Source organism: Lepus europaeus, chromosome 15 (assembly GCF_033115175.1).
Source record: "Lepus europaeus isolate LE1 chromosome 15, mLepTim1.pri, whole genome shotgun sequence".
Classification (NCBI taxonomy): Eukaryota; Metazoa; Chordata; class Mammalia; order Lagomorpha; family Leporidae; genus Lepus; species Lepus europaeus.
In genome coordinates this window covers 61,260,922-61,280,437 of record NC_084841.1, presented here as the reverse complement: position 1 = coordinate 61,280,437, position 19,516 = coordinate 61,260,922, and the positions used below count along the sequence as shown (strand labels likewise).

General features: G+C 40.1%; 1 protein-coding gene across 2 annotated transcripts in view; it reads left to right on the top strand.

Moving 5' to 3' along the window:
• The window catches only part of BTNL9 (butyrophilin like 9), a 57,744-nt gene that overhangs the window by 13,153 nt on the left and 25,075 nt on the right, over positions 1 to 19,516 (top strand). For both annotated transcript variants that reach the window (XM_062211909.1, XM_062211908.1), the window contains exons 3-4: positions 12,446 to 12,793; positions 14,458 to 14,739. In XM_062211909.1, the coding sequence (XP_062067893.1) occupies positions 12,446 to 12,793; positions 14,458 to 14,739 (630 nt within the window). The remainder of the gene's footprint in view (positions 1 to 12,445; positions 12,794 to 14,457; positions 14,740 to 19,516) is intronic.

Genomic DNA, 19,516 nt, shown 5'->3' with positions numbered 1-19,516 from the left:
TGCCTTCTATCAATTTTAAGAATCATGTATTTGAAAACACCTCTTAAAGATCTAACATGGTGTAGTTTGTTTAACAAGTAAACTTAAGCACAACCATATAAAATATTTTTAGTTTCTTTCTACCAACAAGTTTGAAACATGATACACCGATTCAGGTCACACAAATTGAAATGTATCTTTGATTGATTTTAGCAGCTTAAATTTATGGACAATCTTATCTATAAGCCATTTAAAATAAAACTCTTAATAAAATTTCCTATGTGGACATACAATATGTACACACATATAACATAGCATAATAGACCTATATAGCAATTTTAATAATAGCTTTTAAAATCTTTAACTCTTTTTGTAGATTGCCAATTGATTTGAATTGCTTTTTGTTTTTAGATTACTTTAACACATTGCTTTCACAGAGCATCAGAGTTTAATTCTATGTCAAAGAGAAATTGAGCTTCCTGTGATCTTTTGCTGTGAGGTTTCCTTCCTTTACCTTCTTTCATATTGGTGACCATGTTTCTGTGTTTCTGTGTGTAACACATCTTTAAGCATCTTTTGCAGGGCAGAATGAGTGGCAACAAATTCTTTCAGTTTCTGTTTGCTATGAAAAGTCTTAATTTCACCTTCATTCACAAATGAGAGCTTTGCAGGATATAATATTCTGGGCTGGCAGTTTTTCTCTCTTAGTACCTGGGCTATGTCTCGCCATTCCCTTCTAGCTTGTAGGGTTTCTGATGAGAAGTCAGCTGTGAGTCTAATTGGAGATCCTCTGAGAGTAATCTGACGTTTCTCTCTTGCACATTTTAGGATCTTTTCTTTATGTTTCACTGTGGTGAGTTTGATTACAACATGTCGTGGTGAGGATCTCTTTTGGTCATGTTTATTAGGGGTTCTATAAGCTTCCTGTACTAAGATGCCTCTGTCCTTCTCCAAACCTGGGAAATTTTCTGCTAGTATCTCACTGAAAATGCCTTCTAATCCTTTCTTCGTCTCCATGCCTTCAGGAACTTCTAGAACCCGAATATTAGGTTTTTTAATAGTATCTTGTAGATTCCCGACAATATTTTTTAGATTTCTAATTTCTTCTTCTTTTCTTTGCTTTGCCTGTTTCCGTTCTTGTTCTCTGTCTTCTAATTCTGATATTCTCTCTTCTGCTTCGCCCATTCTGTTTTTAAGGCTCTCTAATGTGTTTGTCATTTGATCTATTGAGTTCTTCATTTCATTGTGGTTTTTTGTCACTATCATAGTTTCATGTTCTACTAGTTGTTTCATTTCATTTTGATTCCTCCTTAATATTTCATTTTCACGAGAGAGATTTTCTATCTTGTCCATTAAGGATTTTTGTGGTTCAAGAATTTGTTTTTGAGAACTTCTTAATGTTCTTATCAATTTTTTGAGATCCACTTCTTGCATTTCTTTGATCTCATCATCTTCATAATCTTGAATTGCGGTGTCTTTTTCATTTGGGGGCGTCATAGTGTCTTTCTTGTTCTTGTTACCTCGGTTTTTACGTTTGTTGTTTGGCATGTTGGAGATATTTGGTTTCTTCACTGTGGTGTTTTTTCTTGTTACACTATGGCTCTATATTAAGTGGACTGTCTGCTTTCGGTGGAGCCTTAGAGGCTTGAGATAAGTGTGGACTGAGAGCTGTGTTTGGTTCCTCAGAGTTGAGGGTGTGTCAAAGATGACACTCCCAGGTTAGGCGTGGTAAATCTCTCTCTCTCTTTTTTTTTTTTTTGATTCAAAAGGGAAGTAATTCCGCACAGCTGAACGTAATTGGAGGTAGTTAGCAGGTGAATGATATACCCACAGGAGCCAGAGATCGGAAGCTCTTTCCCAAGGACCACACAGGGAATCGCTGCTGCCCTCAGTGTGGGCTCCAATTCTCCTGCAGTCTCCCACTGGATTGCCAAGTTAGATCCTAATCTCCTGTTATTTCACCCCTACCCCCAGAGTCAGGTTTTTCTGCTAGGCTCAGGGCCGGTGCAGACCTGAGCTCGCCCTGCTTATGACGTATGTCCAAAATGGCGCTGCTCTTTGTCTTGCTCGCCTTTGAGGGGTGAGCAGAGAGAGAGAAACTCGTGTCCGTATCGGTCACTTTTTTTTTTCCTCTCTCTCTTCTAGTTAGCCTGGTGAATTTTTCCCCACGGAGTTTCAAGCTTCGTTCCCTCTAGTCTCCTTTTTCCGCTTGCCCGCTTGTGTCTCGGGCTATTGAGGTTCGGCTCACCTCGCGTTCCAGCGCTGGTGTGTTGAGTCTGCCGCTGGTGTCCCGAATTTGGGCTCCCACACTCTCCACGCAGGTCCACTGTGAATCACTAGTTCCTGAAGAGTTTCCGCTGCTGTTTCTTCCCCTACTCTTCCTTGACCCTGCAGTATCTCCACTTTTCTTAACCTGCGTGTCTTGCTGAACTATCAATGTGCTCCCTTCCTATTCCGCCATCTTACCGCTCCTCCTGATTTAACAATTTGACACTCCTGTTCATGGCGTCAGTAATCTCCCTAGGCTCTAGTCATGAGTTGCCAGGGCTATGGAAGCCTTTAGAGTTCACTGACTTTGATCTTATTCCGATAGGGTCATAGTCAAAGTGGAAGTTCTCTTCTCCCTTCGGAGAAGGGTACCTCCTTCTTTGATGGCCCCGTTCTTTCCACTGGGATCTCACACACAGAGATTATTCATTTAGTTCTTTTTTTTTCCCATGATATCTTGGCTTTCCATGCCTGCTATACTCTCATGGGCTCTTCAGCCAGATCCGAATGCCTTAAGGGCTGATTCTGAGGCCAGAGTGTTGTTTAGGACATCTGCCATTCTATGAGTCTGCTGTGTATCCCGCTTCCCATGTTGGATCTTTCTCTCCCTTTTTGATTCTATCAGTTAGTATTAGCAGACACTTGTCTTGTTTGTGTGATCTCTTTGACTCTTAGACCTATCAGAGCTATCAATTGTGAGCTGAAATTGATCACTTGGACTAGTGCGATGGCATTGGTACATGCCATCTTGATGGGATTGAATTGGAATCCCCTGGCACATTTCTAACTCCACCATTTGCGGCCAGACCGATTGAGCATGTTCCAAATTGTTCATCTCCTCCCTCTCTTTTTCCACTCTTAGATTTAACAGGGATCACTTTTCAGTTAAAATTTAAACTCCTAAGAATAATTGTGTGTTAATTACGGAGTTCAACCAATAGTACTAGAACAACAACAACAACAACAACAACAAATACTAAAAAGGATAAAGTATTACATTGTACATCTAAAGTCAGGACAGGAGCTGATCAGTTCATTGTTGCTTATAGTGTCCATTTCACTTAACAGGTTTCCCCTTTGGCGCTCAGTTGTCACCGATCAGGGAAAACAAATGATAATTTTCTCTTTGGGACTGGCTTAATTCACTCAGCATGATGTTTTCCAGATTGCTCCATCTTGTTGCAAATGACTGGGTTTCGTTGTTTCTTACTGCTGTATAGTATTCTATGGAGTACATGTCCCATAATTTCTTTATCCAGTCTGCTGTTGATGGGCATTTGGGTTGGTTCCAGGTCTTAGCTATTGTGAATTGAGCTGCAATAAACATTAATGTGCAGATGGCTTTTTTATTTGCCAAATTAATTTCCTTTGGGTAAATTCCAAGGAGTGGGATGGCTGGGTTGTACGGTAGGGTTATGTTCAGGTTTCTGAGGAATCTCCAGACTGACTTCCATAGTGGCTTAACCAGTTTGCATTCCCACCAACAGTGGGTTAGTGTCCCTTTTTCCCCACATCCTCTCCAGCATCTGTTGTTGGTAGATTTCTGAATGTGAGCCATTCTCACTGGGGTGAGATGGAACCTCATTGTGGTTTTGATTTGCATTTCTCTGATGGCTAGTGATCTTGAACATTTTTTCATGTGTCTGTTGGCCATTTGGATTTCCTCTTTGGAAAAATGTCTATTGAGGTCCTTGGGCCAGCTCTTAAGTGGGTTGTTTGTTTTGTTGTTGTGGATTTTCTTGATTTCTTTGTAGATTCTGGTTATCAATGCATATCTGTAGTATAGTTTGCAAATATTTTTTCCAATTCACTTTTTTTCCCTCTTCACTTTCCTGACTGTTTCTTTTGAAGTACAGAAACTTCTCAATTTGATGCAATCCCAAATGTTAATTTTGGTTTTGACTGCCTGTGCTGTTGGAGTATTTTCCAAGAAGTCTTTGCCTGTACCTATATCTTGCAGGGTTTCCCCAATGCTCTCTAATAATTTGATGGTTTCGGGTCATAGATTTAAGTCTTTAATCCATGTTGAGTGAATTTTTAGTAAGGTGATAGGTATGGGTCTTGCTTCAAGCTTCTGCACGTGGAAATCCAGTTTTCCCAGCACCATTTATTGAACAGACTGTCCTTATTCCAGGGATTAGTTTTGGATCTTTGATCAAATATAAGTTGGCTGTAGATGTTTGGATTGATTTCTGGTGTTTCTATTCTGTTCCATTGGTCTATCCATCTGTTTCTGTACTAGTACCATGCTGTTTGATAACAACTGCCCTGTAGTATGCCCTGAAATCTGGTATTGTGATGCCTCCGTCTTTGTTTTTGTTGTACAAGATTGCTTTGGCTATTCGAGGTCTTCTGTGTCTCCATATGAATTTCAGCATCATTTTTTCCAGATCTGAGAAGAAGGTCTTCGGGATCTTGATGGGTATTGCATTGAATGTATAAATTGCTTTTGGGAGAATAGACATTTTGATGATATTGATTCTTCCAATCCATGAACATGGAAGATTTTTCCATTTTTTGGTATCCTCTTCTATTTCTTTCTCTAAGGTTTTGTAGTTTTCATCGTAGAGATCTTTAACGTCTTTGGTTAAGTTTATGCCAAGGTATTTGATTGTTTTTGTAGCTATTGTGAATGGGATTGATCTTAGAAGTTCTTCCTCAGCCGTGGCATTGCCTGTGTATACAAAGGCTGTTGATTTTTGTGCATTGATTTTATCTCCTGCTACTTTGCCAAACTCTTCGATGAGTTCCAGTAGTCTCTTAGTAGAGTTCTTTGGGTCCCCTAAATAAAGAATCATATCATCTGCAAAGAGGGATAGTTTGAGTTCGTCCTTCCCAATTTGTATCCCTTTAATTTCTTTTTCTTGCCTAATAGCTCTGGCCAAAACTTCGAGAACTATATTGAATAGCAGTGGTGAGAGTGGGCATCCCTGTCTAGTACCAGATCTCAGTGGAAATGCTTCCAACTTTTCCCATTCAATAGGATGTTGGCCATGGGTTTTTCATATATTGCTTTTATTGTATTAAGGAATGTTCCTTCCATACCCAGTTTGCTTAGAGTTTTCATCATGAAAGGGTGTTGTATTTTATCAAATGCTTTCTCTGCGTCTATTGAGAGAATCATATGGGTTTTCTTCTGCAGCCTGTTAATGTAGTGTATTACGTTGATTGTTTTGCGAATGTTGAACCATCCCTGCATACCAGGGATGAATCCCACTTGGTCTGGGTGGATGATCTTTCTGATGTGTTATTGCATTCTATTGGCCAGAATTTTATTGAGTATTTTTGCATCTCTGTTCATCAGGGATATTGGTCTGTAATTCTCTTTCAATGTTGCATCTCTTTCTGGCTTAGGAATTAAGGTGATGGTGGCTTCATAGAAAGAATTTGGGAGGATTCCCTCTTTTTCTATTGTTTTGAATAATTTGAGAAGAATTGGAGTTAGTTCTTCTCTAAATGTGTGGTAGAACTCAGCAGTGAATCCATCTGGCCCTGGGCTTTTCTTTGTTGGGAGGGCCTTTATTACTGTTTCAATTTCTGTGTCAGTTATTGGTCTGTTTAGGTTTTCTATGTCTTCCTGGCTCAATTTAGGGAGGTTGTATGTGTCCAAGAATCTGTCCATTTCTGATAGATTTCCCTGTTTGCTGGCATACAAGTCCTTGTAGTAATTTCTGATGATTCTTTTTATTTTTGTGTTGCCTGTGTTACGTTTCCCATTTCATCTCTGATCCTATTGATTTGGATCTTTTCTTTTTTTAGTTAGTTGGGCCAATGGGGTGTCAATTTTGTTTATTTTTTCAAAAAACCAGCTCCTCGTTTGGCTGATTTTTTGTAATGTTTTTTTGGATTCAATCCTGTTGATATCTTCTCTGATTTTAATTATTTCTCTTCTCCTACTGGGTTTGGGTTTGGTTTGCTGCAGATTTTCTAGATCCTTGAGATGACTTGGAAGCTCATCTATTTGGTGCCTTTCCAATTTCTTGATGTAGGCACCTATTGATATAAACTTTCCTCTTAACACTGCTTTTGTTGTATCCCATAAGTTTTGGTATGTTGTGCTGTTATCCTCATTTACTTCCAGAAAATTTTTGATTTCTCTTTTAATTTCTTCTATGACCCATTGTTCATTCAGGAGCATGTTGTTCAATCTCCATGTGTTTGCACGTGCTCTAGGGATTCCTGAGTTGCCAATTTCCAATTTCATTCCTTTGTGGTCTGATAAGCTGCATCGTATGATTCTAATTCTTTTGAATTTGCTGAGACTTGCTTTATGGCCTAGTATGTGGTCAATCCTAGAGAAGGTTCCATGTACTTCTGAGAAGAATGTAAAGTCCTTAGATGTAGGATGAAATGTTCTGTAGATATCTGTTAGATCCATTTGGGCTATAGTGTCATTTAAATCTACTGTCTCCTTGTTGATCTTCTGTCCTGTTGATCTGTCTATCTCTGAGAGTGGATTATTGAAGTCCCCCAGTACTATTGTATTGGGGTCTAAGTCTCCCTTTAAGTCCCTTAACAAGTCTATTAAATAAGTTGGTGCCCTGTAATTAGGTGCATATACATTGATAATCGTTATATCTTCCTGTTGAATTGATCCCTTAATCATTATATAGTGCCCCTCTTTGTCTCTCCTAACAGTTTTTGTGGTAAAGTTTATGTTGTCTGATATTAAGATGGCTACGCCCGCTCTCTTTTCATTTCTGTTGGCATTGTATATCTTTTTCCAGCCTTTCACTCTCAGAATGTATGGATCATTGTTGAATAGATGGGTTTCTTGTAAGCAGCAAAAGGATGGGTTTTGTTCCTTAACCCAGTCAGCCAATCGGTGTATTTTAACTGGACAGTTCAAGCCATTAACATCAATGTGACTATTGAGAAGGAGTAACTTTGCCCTGCCATTAGCCAAAGATACTTTCTAATATATGGTTTGAGATTTCTGTGATCTTTTGGTGTGAGGTTTCCTACTTTTACCTTCTTTCATATTGGTGACCGTTTTCTGTGTTTCTGTATGTAACACATATTTAAGCATCTTTTGCAGGGCTGGATGAGTGGCGACGAATTCTTTCAATTTCTGTTTGCTGTGGAAGGTCTTTCTTTCACCTTCATTCATAAATGAGAGCTTTGCAGGATATAATATTCTGGGCTGGCAGTTTTTCTCTCTTAGCACCTGGGCTATGTCTCACCATTCTCTCCTAGCTAGTAGGGTTTTTGAGGAGAATCAGCTGTGAGTCTAATTAGAGATCCTCTGAGAGTAATCTGATGTTTCTCTCTTGCACATTTTAGGATCTTTTCTTTGTGTTTCACTGTGGTGAGTTTGATTACGACGTGTTGTGGCAAGGATCTCTTTTGATCATGTTTATTAGGGGTTCTATGAGCTTCCTGTATTAGGATGTCTCTGTCTTTCTCCAAACCTGGGAAATTTTCTGCTAGTATCTCACTAAAAAGGCCTTCTAATCCTTTCTCTCTCTCTCCATGCCTTCAGGTACTCCTAGAACCTGAATGTTCGGTTTTTTAAGAGTATCCTGTAGATTCCTGACAGTATTTTTTAGATTTCTGATTTCTTCTTCTTTTCTTTGATTTGTTTCCTTTCCTGTTCTCTGTCTTCTAATTCCAATATTCTCTCTTCTGCTTCACCCATTCTGTTTTTGAGGCTTTCTAATGTGTTTGTCATTTGATCTATTGAGTTCTTCATTTCATTGTGGTTTCTTGTCACTATCACAGTTTCATGTTCTACTAGTTGTTTCATTTCATTTTGATTCTTCCTTAATATTTCATTTTCACGAGAGAGATTTTCTATCTTGTCCATTAAGGATTTCTGTAGTTCAAGAATTTGTTTTTGAGAACTTCTTAATGTTCTTATCAGTTTTTTGAGATCCGCTTCTTGCATTTCCTCTATCTCTTCATCTTCATAATCTTGGACTGGGGGGTCTTGTTCATTTGGGGGCATCATAGTGTCTTCCTTGCTCTTGTTACCTCGGTTTCTACGTTTTTTTGTTTGGCATGTTGGAGATAATTTATGGTTTTTTTTTTTTTTTTTGCTGTGGTGTTTTTTTCTCGTTATACTATGCCTCTAGGTGGGCTGTCTGCTTTGATGGATCCTTAGAGGCTGTGGTGGGTGTGGCCAGTGAGCTCTGCTTGATTCTTCAGGTTTGAGGCTTTGCAAAAAGTGACTCTCGTTGCTCCTTGCTGGATCTCTCTCTATCTCTCTCTCTCTCTCTAATTTTTTTTCTTTTTTGACTCAGTTGTGAAGTAACTCCGAATGGCTCCCCTTGGTTCCTGCGCTGGGTCGATTTTGCGGCTCGTCTCCCGCAGTTGGTTTTCCACGCGGTGGGCTCCTTGTAGGTCCTCTGTGTCACATCCACTAGATCTGGAAGTGTTTCTTCTGCAGTTTTTTTCTTGAATCTTTTCCTGAGGCCTTGTCTCAGCTGGTGATCCAAGGCTCCACCTGGCGCTTCTCCCATGATCTTCCTCTCTAGGCGCTGTCGCCTAGGGCCAGCCGGGCCACACGATCGCCGCCACCGCCGCCGCTGCTGCCGCTGTAGTGCCTGCGCGCGCTCCCCGGGACTGGGACTGCGGAGAGAGGCGCTCGGGACGCCACTGCCGCCGCCGCCGCCGCTGTAGTGCCTGCGCGTGCTCCCCGGGACTGGGACCATTGAGAGAGGCACTCGGGACGCCTCCGCCGCTGCTGCCGCCACCGCCGCAGCAGAGCTGCAGGCGGAGGCGGGAGGAGGAGAGTTTCTGAGGCTTTTGTCTTACCTCTGGTTCCCACGCTGGCGAGACTCTGCGGCTCGGTTCCCGCGGTTGGGTTTCCACGCAGTGGGCTCTCTGTAGATCCTCTGTGTCACATCCACTAGATCCGGAAGCATTTCCTCTGCAGTTTTTTTCTTAAGTCTTTTCCTAAGGCTACAGTAATTCCACTTTTATGAAACTTTATTTTCGCAGACTAATGGCACACGTCCTCACTATCCGCCATCTTCGAGAACTTCTTAATGTTCTTATCAATTGTTTGAGATCCATCCACTTCTTGCATTTCTTCTACCTCATCATCTTCATAATCTTGAATTGGGGTTCTTTTTCATTTGGGGGCATCATTGTGTCTTCCTTGTTCTTGTTACCTTGGTTTCTACGTTTATTTGGCATCTTGGAGGTGTTCTTTGTTTCCTTCACTGTGGTGTTTTTTCTCATTATACTATGACTCTAGATTAAGTGGACTGTTTGCTTTTGATGGATCCTTAGAGGCTATGATGTGTGTGGCCAGAGAGCTCTGTTTGGTTCCTCAGGGTTAAGGGTGTGCCCAAGGTGACTCACCCAGATTGTTCTCTGGCTCGCTGGCTCACTCTTTTTTGTTTAGACTCAGTTGGGAAGTAATTCCACACAGCTCTCAGGGTTGCCTACGTTACTGAGTTTGTTTTACATATGTAAAATGGCGCCTGCTCTTTGTCTTTCTTAGCTTTGTAAGGTGAGTGGAGAGAAAGGCTAGTGATCCTGCCGGTCTCCCCTATTTATTCACTTTTTTTCTCTCTTCCAGTCAGCCTGGTGCACTTTCTCCAGGGGGACCTCAGGCCTCGTTCTGTCTTTCCCCGCCAATGTCTCGGGTTTCCAAGAGGTCCCTGCCTCACCTCTCATTCCAGCGCTGGTGCTCAAATTCTGCAGCTGGGCTTCTGTGGCTGGGCTCCCTCAGTTCCCCGCTCTCGCAGCTCCACTCCCACAGTGTGGCTCGGCTTGGCGGTGGGCAACCTTGCTCTCCCTGTAGGTCTTCTGTGTCACATCCACTAGATCCGGGAGAGTTTCCTCTGCAGTTTTTTTTTTTTCTGCATCTCTTCCTGTGGCTACAGTAACTCCACTTTTGTTAAACTATCTTTTCCCGGACTGTTGGTGCGCACCCTCACTCTTCCGCCATCTTGGCTCCCAAGAGTATAAATTAATCATACAAACACAATTCTCTAGACTGGGAACAAGAGAAATATGGGTGACAAGGATAACCTAAGCAGTTTGTGGTAAAGGGAAGGGGACAGACATCACATAAATAGGTGCAAAAGAACCATGTCCAAAGATTTGTAGCTTAGCAGGTTAAGCCATAGCTTATAATACCAACATACCATGTTGGAGCACCAGTAGCTGCTCTACTTCTGATCCAGTGTCCTTCTAATGCTCATTGGAAAGCAGCAGATGATGATCCAAGCACTTTGACCCTTGGCACCTGCAAGGGAGACCAAGATGGAATGAGATTCTGGGGTGCTGTCTTCTGTGTCAGCCATTCATTGCAGCCATTTGGGGAGTGAACTACTAGGATGGAAGATTTTCTTTGTCTCTCCTTCTCTCTCTGTTACTCTGTCTTTCAAATAAATAAATAAAGCTTTCCTTTTATATAAAGGAATCAAACTTTATGTATTCATATACACAATTTTAAGAACATAATGATATTTCCCACCCTGACCTCCCTTCTTCCCTCCCACCTTTTACTTCTTTTCTTATTTTTCTTTTAATTTTTACAATGACATACTTTTAAGTTAGCTTATAAGTTCAAGCTTAATTCTCCACTAAATAAAGAATTGAACAAGTAGTATATGGGAAAAAACCACTGTTCCTCAAGAGTATAGACAAGGGCTATGCACAATAATCAAATCAAAAAATGTCAATTTCCCTAATATACATTACATTTTTGTACTCTGTGTACTATCATAAATTGGAGAAAACATGATATTTGTCTTTGGAGGACTGGCTTAGTGAAGTAAATCTTGCTAAAAAAGACAGATAAGTAGAGCAAAAAGCAACTCATTTTCCCTGGAAAGCCAATGAAAGCCATGGAGAGGTAACAGTTTGTCGGGGCTAGTGGCTCTGGCCCAACATGAGATGCAACAGGCTGAGGCTGTCCCTTATCTAATCCTGTTTCCTGTGCTTATTGTTCTGAAGGCACAAAACTTTTCATCCCACATTCCTGCAGGCAGGATGTGACTTCTGATGAAGGTGTATGATGTTCTTTGCTCTATCAGCAGAGCTTGTACCCTGATCTTTGCTACCTTGTAAACTTGCTTTGTTCCTGTGCTATGCATGATTGCACACAATGAATGTTATCTGTATGGGGTCTGGGGTATATATCCTTGTCTTTCTGTGTGCTCTGGGCTGGAGGTTGAAGAGTTTCCCCAGGGAGACGGCCTCCAGTCCCTCATCGCCGGGCCCCCTACCTTGGCCTCGAACGCGATGAGGCAATAAACGTGGTGATGAATTGACTGAGTGCTGCGTCTCCGTGTGGTTTGTTGGGTGGCCTCCGACACCAGTATTTGAGCACGATACATAGTCTCCAGGAAAATGCAGGTGAAAGGTGTAATGAGGCACGGTGTTCCCAGGCAGCCAGCTAGAAATCAGGTGTGTGGGGAGACAGCTGGAAAAGGCAGGCAGTATAAAAGTGAATGCCAACAGGCAACCAAGAGGCCCAGGTGGGACTAAAAAATCCAACTCTATGTTCTATGGGAAAAGTTAAGGATGGGAAGAGATTCACAAAGATTGAACTTTGATGAAGGGGTTTTAGCTGAGCTTGATAGGCAGGAAGCCGACTAGTTTTGAGGTAAAAGAATGGCCACATACAGACAAAAATGAAGAAGAGAATGATCAAGGGAAAGACCTTGATAGATAATTCTAAACAACAGAATGGTTTCTAGCCATAAAAACCTTCAGAGCAGAGAGCCTCCATGGAATATATCTTCATTTTTTTGTTTTTATGTAATTCTTATATATGCATTACTGTAAAAACTGGAGAATCAGATAGGCAAAAATAAGAAAATATCTATGTCCATTGAGCAGAAATTACCATCTACAATTTGGTGTCTCTCATTTCAGATCTTTTTTCTGCTCATTTAAAATATTTTTTCACTGAAAATTATTGTGGACATGTTGTTTTGAAACTTCCTTTTTTGGCGAAGTATTGCTCTTATCAGATTTACAAAATTGTCATCAAAATAAACTTTGCACCTAATTGGTTCAAACCAGTAACTAGTACTGTACTACCTACTATAGCTGGTTATATTTTTAAGTTTAGAATTTTTTTTCATGACAGTTACTTGCTCAAAAAAATCAGGCTGATTCTCCAAAGAAGTCATTGGGATGACTTTTTGTAGAATTCTGGCCTGCAAATTGTTGTAACTAAAGGTTAAATTTAAGAAGGAATGATTTGGGTCATTGCTCTTGCTTCTCATTCTAGAGGAGGTTAAGGTGTTAGGCCCTGACCGTTCCATGCTGGCCCTTGTTGGAGAAGAGGTGGAGTTCTCATGCCACCTGTCACCATACCTGGATGCAGAGCACATGGAGATCCGCTGGTTCCGGAGCCAGACCTCAGAGGTGGTGCACCTATATCAGCATGGACAGGAACTATACCACCAGCAGATGACACAATTCCATAACAGGACCAAACTCCTGAAGGATGACATTGCTGTTGGCAGCATGGTCCTGGAACTCCACAGCATCGTCCCATCTGATGAGGGTCCATATGGGTGTCGCTTCCTCTCCAGTGACTTCTCTGGTGAAGCTGTGTGGGAACTGGAGGTAGCAGGTATGTGATCCAGTCAAGTCACAGAGGAGAGAAGGAAAAAGGGGTCAGTTTAGATAGGGTTGCTTTACTCAGGAATAGAGAATGACAGAGGATCACAGAAAAAGAATAACCCTAATTTTAAAATACACACACACATACATTATTTAAAACAGAGGGCCAGATTCTTGAGCAAATTAGTAAAAGAGATAAGCAGTGTACCAAAAAAATATATTAGCGACCCTTAAACATAAAAAAAGATCACTTTTACTTATAATAAAAAGGATTAACACAACTTCAAGTGCAAATGTTACCTATCAGATTGGCAAAAATTCAAAAGTTCCACCACATACTTTTGGTACAGCTTTGGGAAGTGGGTCTCCTCCTGTCTAGTTAGTGGAGTTCAAAGATGTAAAGCACCAGGGAAGAAGGATTTGGCAACAGTTAAAATGAACACTTGTGCATCTATCAGTGACACAGGAATCATATCTTTAGGAATTTGCCACAAAGATATATATCCAAAACTTACAATATGCAAAAGGCATATGTGTTAGTTTCATCTTTGTAGAATTATTTGTAATTACAAAATAATGGAAGCTATCTAACTGTTCACACATAAGAGATGAGTATTTTCCACCCACATAATGCATTGACCCATACTTTAAAGCTGAAAAAAAAATGAGGAGGAAACTCTATGAATGAGTGTGGAATAATTTCTAGGATGTGTTGTTAACAGAAAAAAAAATCAAGAATCAGGCATTTGGCCTATCAGTTAAGACCTCCCTTGGGATTCCTACATTCTGTCAGAGTATCTGAGTTGGAGTTGTGACTCAAAACCTGACTCCAGCTTCCTGACAATGCAGACCCTAGGAGGTAGTAGTGATGTTTCAAGCTGGGATCCCTTCCACCTACTTGGGAAGTTCTAGTTGAGTTCCCAACTCCTGACTTTGGTCTGGCCCAGCTGCAGAATATTGCAGGAATTTGGAAAGTAAGTCAGTGGGTGGGATCTCTTTTTTCTCTTCACTCTCTAAAATAACTAAAAATGCTTTAAGAAACAGAAAAAATGCAAAATAGTTCAAAAATATATTTTTGTGTGTGTAAGCGAGAAGAACCATTGCAATGTAAAACAAAGGAAGAATAAAACAGGAACTAATGAAATGAATTGCCTAAGGATGAGAAGGTAATGGGATGCAAAGGATAGGAAAAGGCCTAGAGATTTTCTGATAAACATTTAATAATAACAACATTTATCTTTAAACCATGTTAATGTTTTGCATATTCAAAATATAAACCTAATCCAGCAGTACAAGGAAACAATGGTGTGCATATAAAAGGCATTTTGGCTCTAATGAAAATCAAAAAAGGAAAATCTCTTGGAATTTGGAATTTATGGTGAGACAATTTTTCATTCCAGAGAAACTGTCCCTTTATGTCTAAATGACTACAGCTCTTCACAAAATATTCCCCTTCATATTTCCAAATTTCCCTTAAGGTAGTACTGTAGCCACATGGCACTGGTAATCTAGATTGCCATTTATGGGTATAGGGGCTGTGAGCCCATACCTGTGTGAAGGCAGCTCCCAGTTCATGATCCCTCATAGTGACTGTGCATGGAAAAGGATGAAATAGACTTTCTGCACAACTTGTAAAAAGAGTCTGACCTTTCCCACTCCTCCTGTCTCTCACAGGGCTGGGCTCTGACCCTCACATCTCCCTGGAAGGATTCAAGGAAGGAGGCATTCAGCTGAGGTGCAGCTCCCATGGCTGGTATCCAAAGCCCAAGGTTCAGTGGAAAGACCATCAGGGAAACTGCCTGTCTCCAAAGTCCGAAGCCATCAACCAGGATGCCCAGGGCCTGTTCAGTCTGGAAACATCTGTGGTTGTCAAAGAGGGTGCTCATAGAAATGTGTCCTGTTTCATTCAGAACCCTTTACTGGTGCAGAAAAAAGAATTTGTAGTCCAGATAGCAGGTGAGTAAGTCACAGTTCATATTCATTTTCCTCATCATCATGTTCTTCATGTCCACCGGCCCTAAAGTGGTCTATAATGAAGCAATAGTACTGGGGCCTGGATATATATGGGACAAGTTTACTCTGATACCTGGAAAGTCAGCAAATTCAAAATCAGGAACCTACTAAGAGTACAACTAACTACTCAAACAGTAACTGGAAAGTTCCAGAGAACTACATCAGTTGTTCCAATGGTCATAAGAAACCCATTAGATGTCATCATGAGAGCCCATATGTCCTTAATTTCATCTCTCAAATGATACCTACTGATCACCCATAATATACCCTAATCCATGTTCTCAGGTCCTCAGGAGGGGAGACAGACAATAAACAATCCAAGTAAATCATATCATGTGTTTGAAGGTAGTAGCTACAGGGAAAATGAAGCAGGGAAAAGTGCCCAAGAGTAGCTGGGTATGTCTATGGATTATAAGTCAGAGCAAGGAAGTAGATGTTTAGTCAATGAGCCAAAGGTGAGGTTATTGTTTAATATCATTTTTATTAACCCATAAAAGGGTTTAATGTTCATAGTTATACCTGGTTTAAATATTAAAGACACACCCAAATTTTTCATGATGTTCCAAATCATTAATGATATTTTTATAGTAGAAAGAAATCTCATCCCATGATATAGAGAGACACATATATGTTCTCATGAAAAATGACAAATTGCTCTAAAATAAAAGGGGTTGGAAGTACAATTTTTGACAAATAATCCATTCTAAACTTCCTTGTCATCGAGATGGCTATCTGTGTTAGGAAAAATAAAACACCTGATATTTCTATAGTAAATATGTAGAGAGGTAAACATGGAGCCAAATAGGTAAGTCAACCTGCCAGAAGACATAGATATAGGAGTGCTTTTCCCCTGATGTTTACATTTCAAAGAGAAGATCCTTGAAGAAAAGCATTCTTGGTTTGAAAGATTGACAAGAGAGTTGTATAGCTTTCAGAAAGATTTATACTCATCTCAAAAGAATAAAGTGGAGCCAGTGCCATGGTGTAACAGATTTTTCTCTCTGCCTTCACATGCAGCACCGGCACCCTATATGGGCATCAGTTCAAGTCTCTAGCTCATGGCTTCAAATTAAATCAGCTCCAGCCATTGTAGCCATTTGGAGAATGAACCAGTAGATGGAAGACCTCTCTCTCTGTCTCTCCCTCTCTCTGTTTATAACTCTGACTCTCAAAAAAAAATAAATCTTACCAAAAAATAATTAAGAATTTACAATTTTCTTTTTTTTACCAAACAAAAAAAGCTATTTTTTAATTTTTTTAAATTATTATTATTATTATTATTAAATTAATTAATTTTCTATGACATTTCCAATTTAACACCAGGTTTTTTTTTTCATTTCCAATTATCTTTATATACAGGAGATCGATTCAGTATATAATTAGTAAAGATCTCATCAGTTTGTACCCACGCAGAAACACAAAGTGTAAAAATACTGTTTCAGCACTAGTTTTAGCATCACTGCACATTAGACAACACATTAAGGACAGATCCCACATGGGATGTAAGTACACAGTGACTCCTGTTGCTGACTTAACAATTTGACACTCCTGTTCATGGTGTCAGTAATCTCCCTAGGCTCTAGTCATGAGTTGCCAGGGCTATGGAAGCCTTTAGGGTTCGCTGACTTCTAAAAGAACTCTTATTTTTAAATAGATGTGGAGTTTTTCTTTTAAAAATGTATTTATTTGTTTGAAAGTCAGAGTTACAGAGAGAGAGGAAAAGACAGAGAAAGATCTTCCATCTGCTGGTTAACTCCCCAAATGTCTACAATAATCAGGGCTGGGACAGGCCAAAGCCAGAGGCTCTTCTGGGTCTCCCACGTGGTTGCAAGAGCCCAACCACTTGGGCCATCTTCTGATGCTTTTCCCAGGCTATCAATTGTTAGTTGGATTGAAAGTCAAGCCAGGACACGAATTGGTAATATACAACGCTGCACTGAAGGTGACAGTTTAACCTGCTACACCACAATGCTAGACTCAAGAAATAATCTTTTTTTTTTGAAAGGCAGAGTTACACAGACAGAGGGCAGTGGGGATGGGAGAAAAGACAGAAAGAGAGATCTTCTATATGCTGGTTCACTTCCCAATAGGTGCAATGTCCAGGGCAGGGCCAGGAATTAGCCCACAGTGGATACAACCCTCGCCTATGTTGTCACATGACCTGCACAAAGGATCTGTGCAGTCCTCAGTGTGAGCACAGAACCCTTTGCAATGAACCACCACAGACAGTCAGGGAGTTCTGAGTTTCTGATGCCAGACACAGGGATTGCCCAGAGATCCACTCTACTCTCCACTCCACTCAACTCTATCATGCAGTCACAGAATTCCCACAGTCAAAGAGCACAAGGCACCCAGATCTTTCATCTCGTCAAGCCTGTCCTGTTCATGGAGAGAACAGAGAATTTCCCAGAGCCAGCTGCCTGTGGTTGCTCTGACTTGGCAGTTTGAGCCCCAGAACCTGTAATAGATTAAGAGGATAAGAGCACCCCACAATCCTAAGAATATGCCCAGCCCCCTCCCAGCTAGACTCAAAGCCCATGGGAAATACAGATTTTTCTCTCTGGCAAAACAATCTGGTTGCATACACAAGAGCCACCACAACTTCTACTGGTGTCAAATGGTGCATTCTCTACACTGTTGGTTATCGGATGCCCTTATGGAGGATGGGGAGAAAGAAATGTGCTTTTCTTAAGTGGGATTAGGTGTATTTCCTTTGCTGGATTACTCTGCTAGGGCTCTAGGCCAGACTTTAAGTCAGTGTGATCCCCAAGCTTCTTCCTCACATGATATCACCAGTGGCATGGGCTGCCACAAATCTCCTCTCACCTTTTTCTCAGAAGCTGGCATCTCCTCTAGCCCCTGGCTGCAGGAGCCATGTGTGGCATCTCCATCCACTGCTGCACACCCACTCTTCCCTTGATGCTCCAGTGTGTCCTCCTTTCTGTAGAATCACATTTCCCTAAGAATATGCTCCCTCTGCTTTTCTTCTGCTGTATTACCTTGGCCAAAATCAGCCTGTCTTTTCCCTATTCATACATCTTGGAATCTCCTACTTATAGTTCTAATAATGTTTGCTTGGATATTTGGGTGATTTTATGTTTGGTATAAATATGATGTCTATATCTTATTGATGAATCAATCCTCTTTCACTAGATAATTGTTTTTTTTTCTTCTTATATTTTTTATTTAAAGACATTTTCAAGATTTATCTATTTTTTTGAAAGGCAAAGTGTTAAAAAAATGGAGGAACAGAATGAAATCTTGCATCCACTGATTCATGTGTCAAATGCCCACAATGGCTATGGCTAGGCCAAGGCAGAACCAGGAGCCACAACTCTATCCAGGTCACCCACAAGTACTTGGGACATCTTATACTGACTTCCCAGGTGCATTATCAGGGAGATAAATAAGCAGTGGAGAAGCTTGATAAGGGACACTAGCATAAGAAGCAATGGCTTAACCCATTGTGACACAATACAGTTCCCTTAAAGAAAGTTTTATTTGAAATGAGATTGCTACTACTGCTCATTTTTTTGTTTCTATCTTCATAATATATCTTTTTCTAACCCTTCACTTTTCAGTCTATGTGTATCTTTACCTGTGGAGTGAGTTTATTGTTTCTTGTGATTGGACCTTGATTTTTTTTCTTTTATGCATTGGGCCAACCTGTATCTTTTATCCTGGAAATTTAATCCATTCATATTCAAAGTCAGTACAGATAGCTAAGAACAAATTATTGTCATTTTGTTGGTGCTTACTGTTTTATATAGTCTCTGTTTCTTTCTGCATCTCTTATTTTTTATTTTTATTTTGATAGCTTTCTGTCACGATAGAGTGAGTTTCTTTCCCCTTTTCTTTCACATATCTGCTCTGTTAGTGCATTTTATACTGTAGTGTGCTTTCATGATTACTCCTAATGTAGGACTACCCACAGGATTTAATATAAAACTGGTCTGGTGGTGATGAATTTTCTCCATTTTTTGGATCTTTGGAAATAGTTTATTAAGACAACATAATCTAGAACACATGAACTGGCATTTTGTCCTGCTAAGTGGAGCAGTCAGCAGGCAGTGTTTTACCTTAAATTAATGATTAATACTTTTAAATTGTTTCACATAAGAAAAAAAGGAAGTATTTCTCAAAGTGTACATGGAATTAATTAGAATTAGGGCAATATCAAACATGAAATATGGAATTCAATGGTGGGTTAATTTTGATGCAAAAACTTCTTGAAACACATGTATAGTTCTTTCATACAAAATATTGTCCACAAACTTTAAGTCCCCTCATATTCATGATTTCAAATATCTTTGAACTGAAATGAACATATTTTAATTTCTCCATTTTTGATTGTCCAGGAAAGACTATTTCTTCTTCAATTCTAAAGGAGACATTTTCTGGATGTAGTATTTTTGGTTGGAAGTTTTTTTTTTTCTTCAAGACCTTGGATATATTGCGTTGTTCTCCTCTTGCCTGTAGGATTTGTGCTGAGGAGTCCATTATTAATCTAATGGACTTTCCCTCATACTTAATTTGACATTTTTCTCTTACCTTCTTTGGGATTTTCTCCTTGTCCTTAATTTTTGACAATTTGACTATTTGATACCTTGTGGAAGGGTTTGTTTGGTTGAATCTGATTGCTGTCCTCAGAGCTTCCCATAGCTGGATACCATATCTCTTTCAAGACTTGGGAAGTTTTCACTTTATTATTTCATTTGAT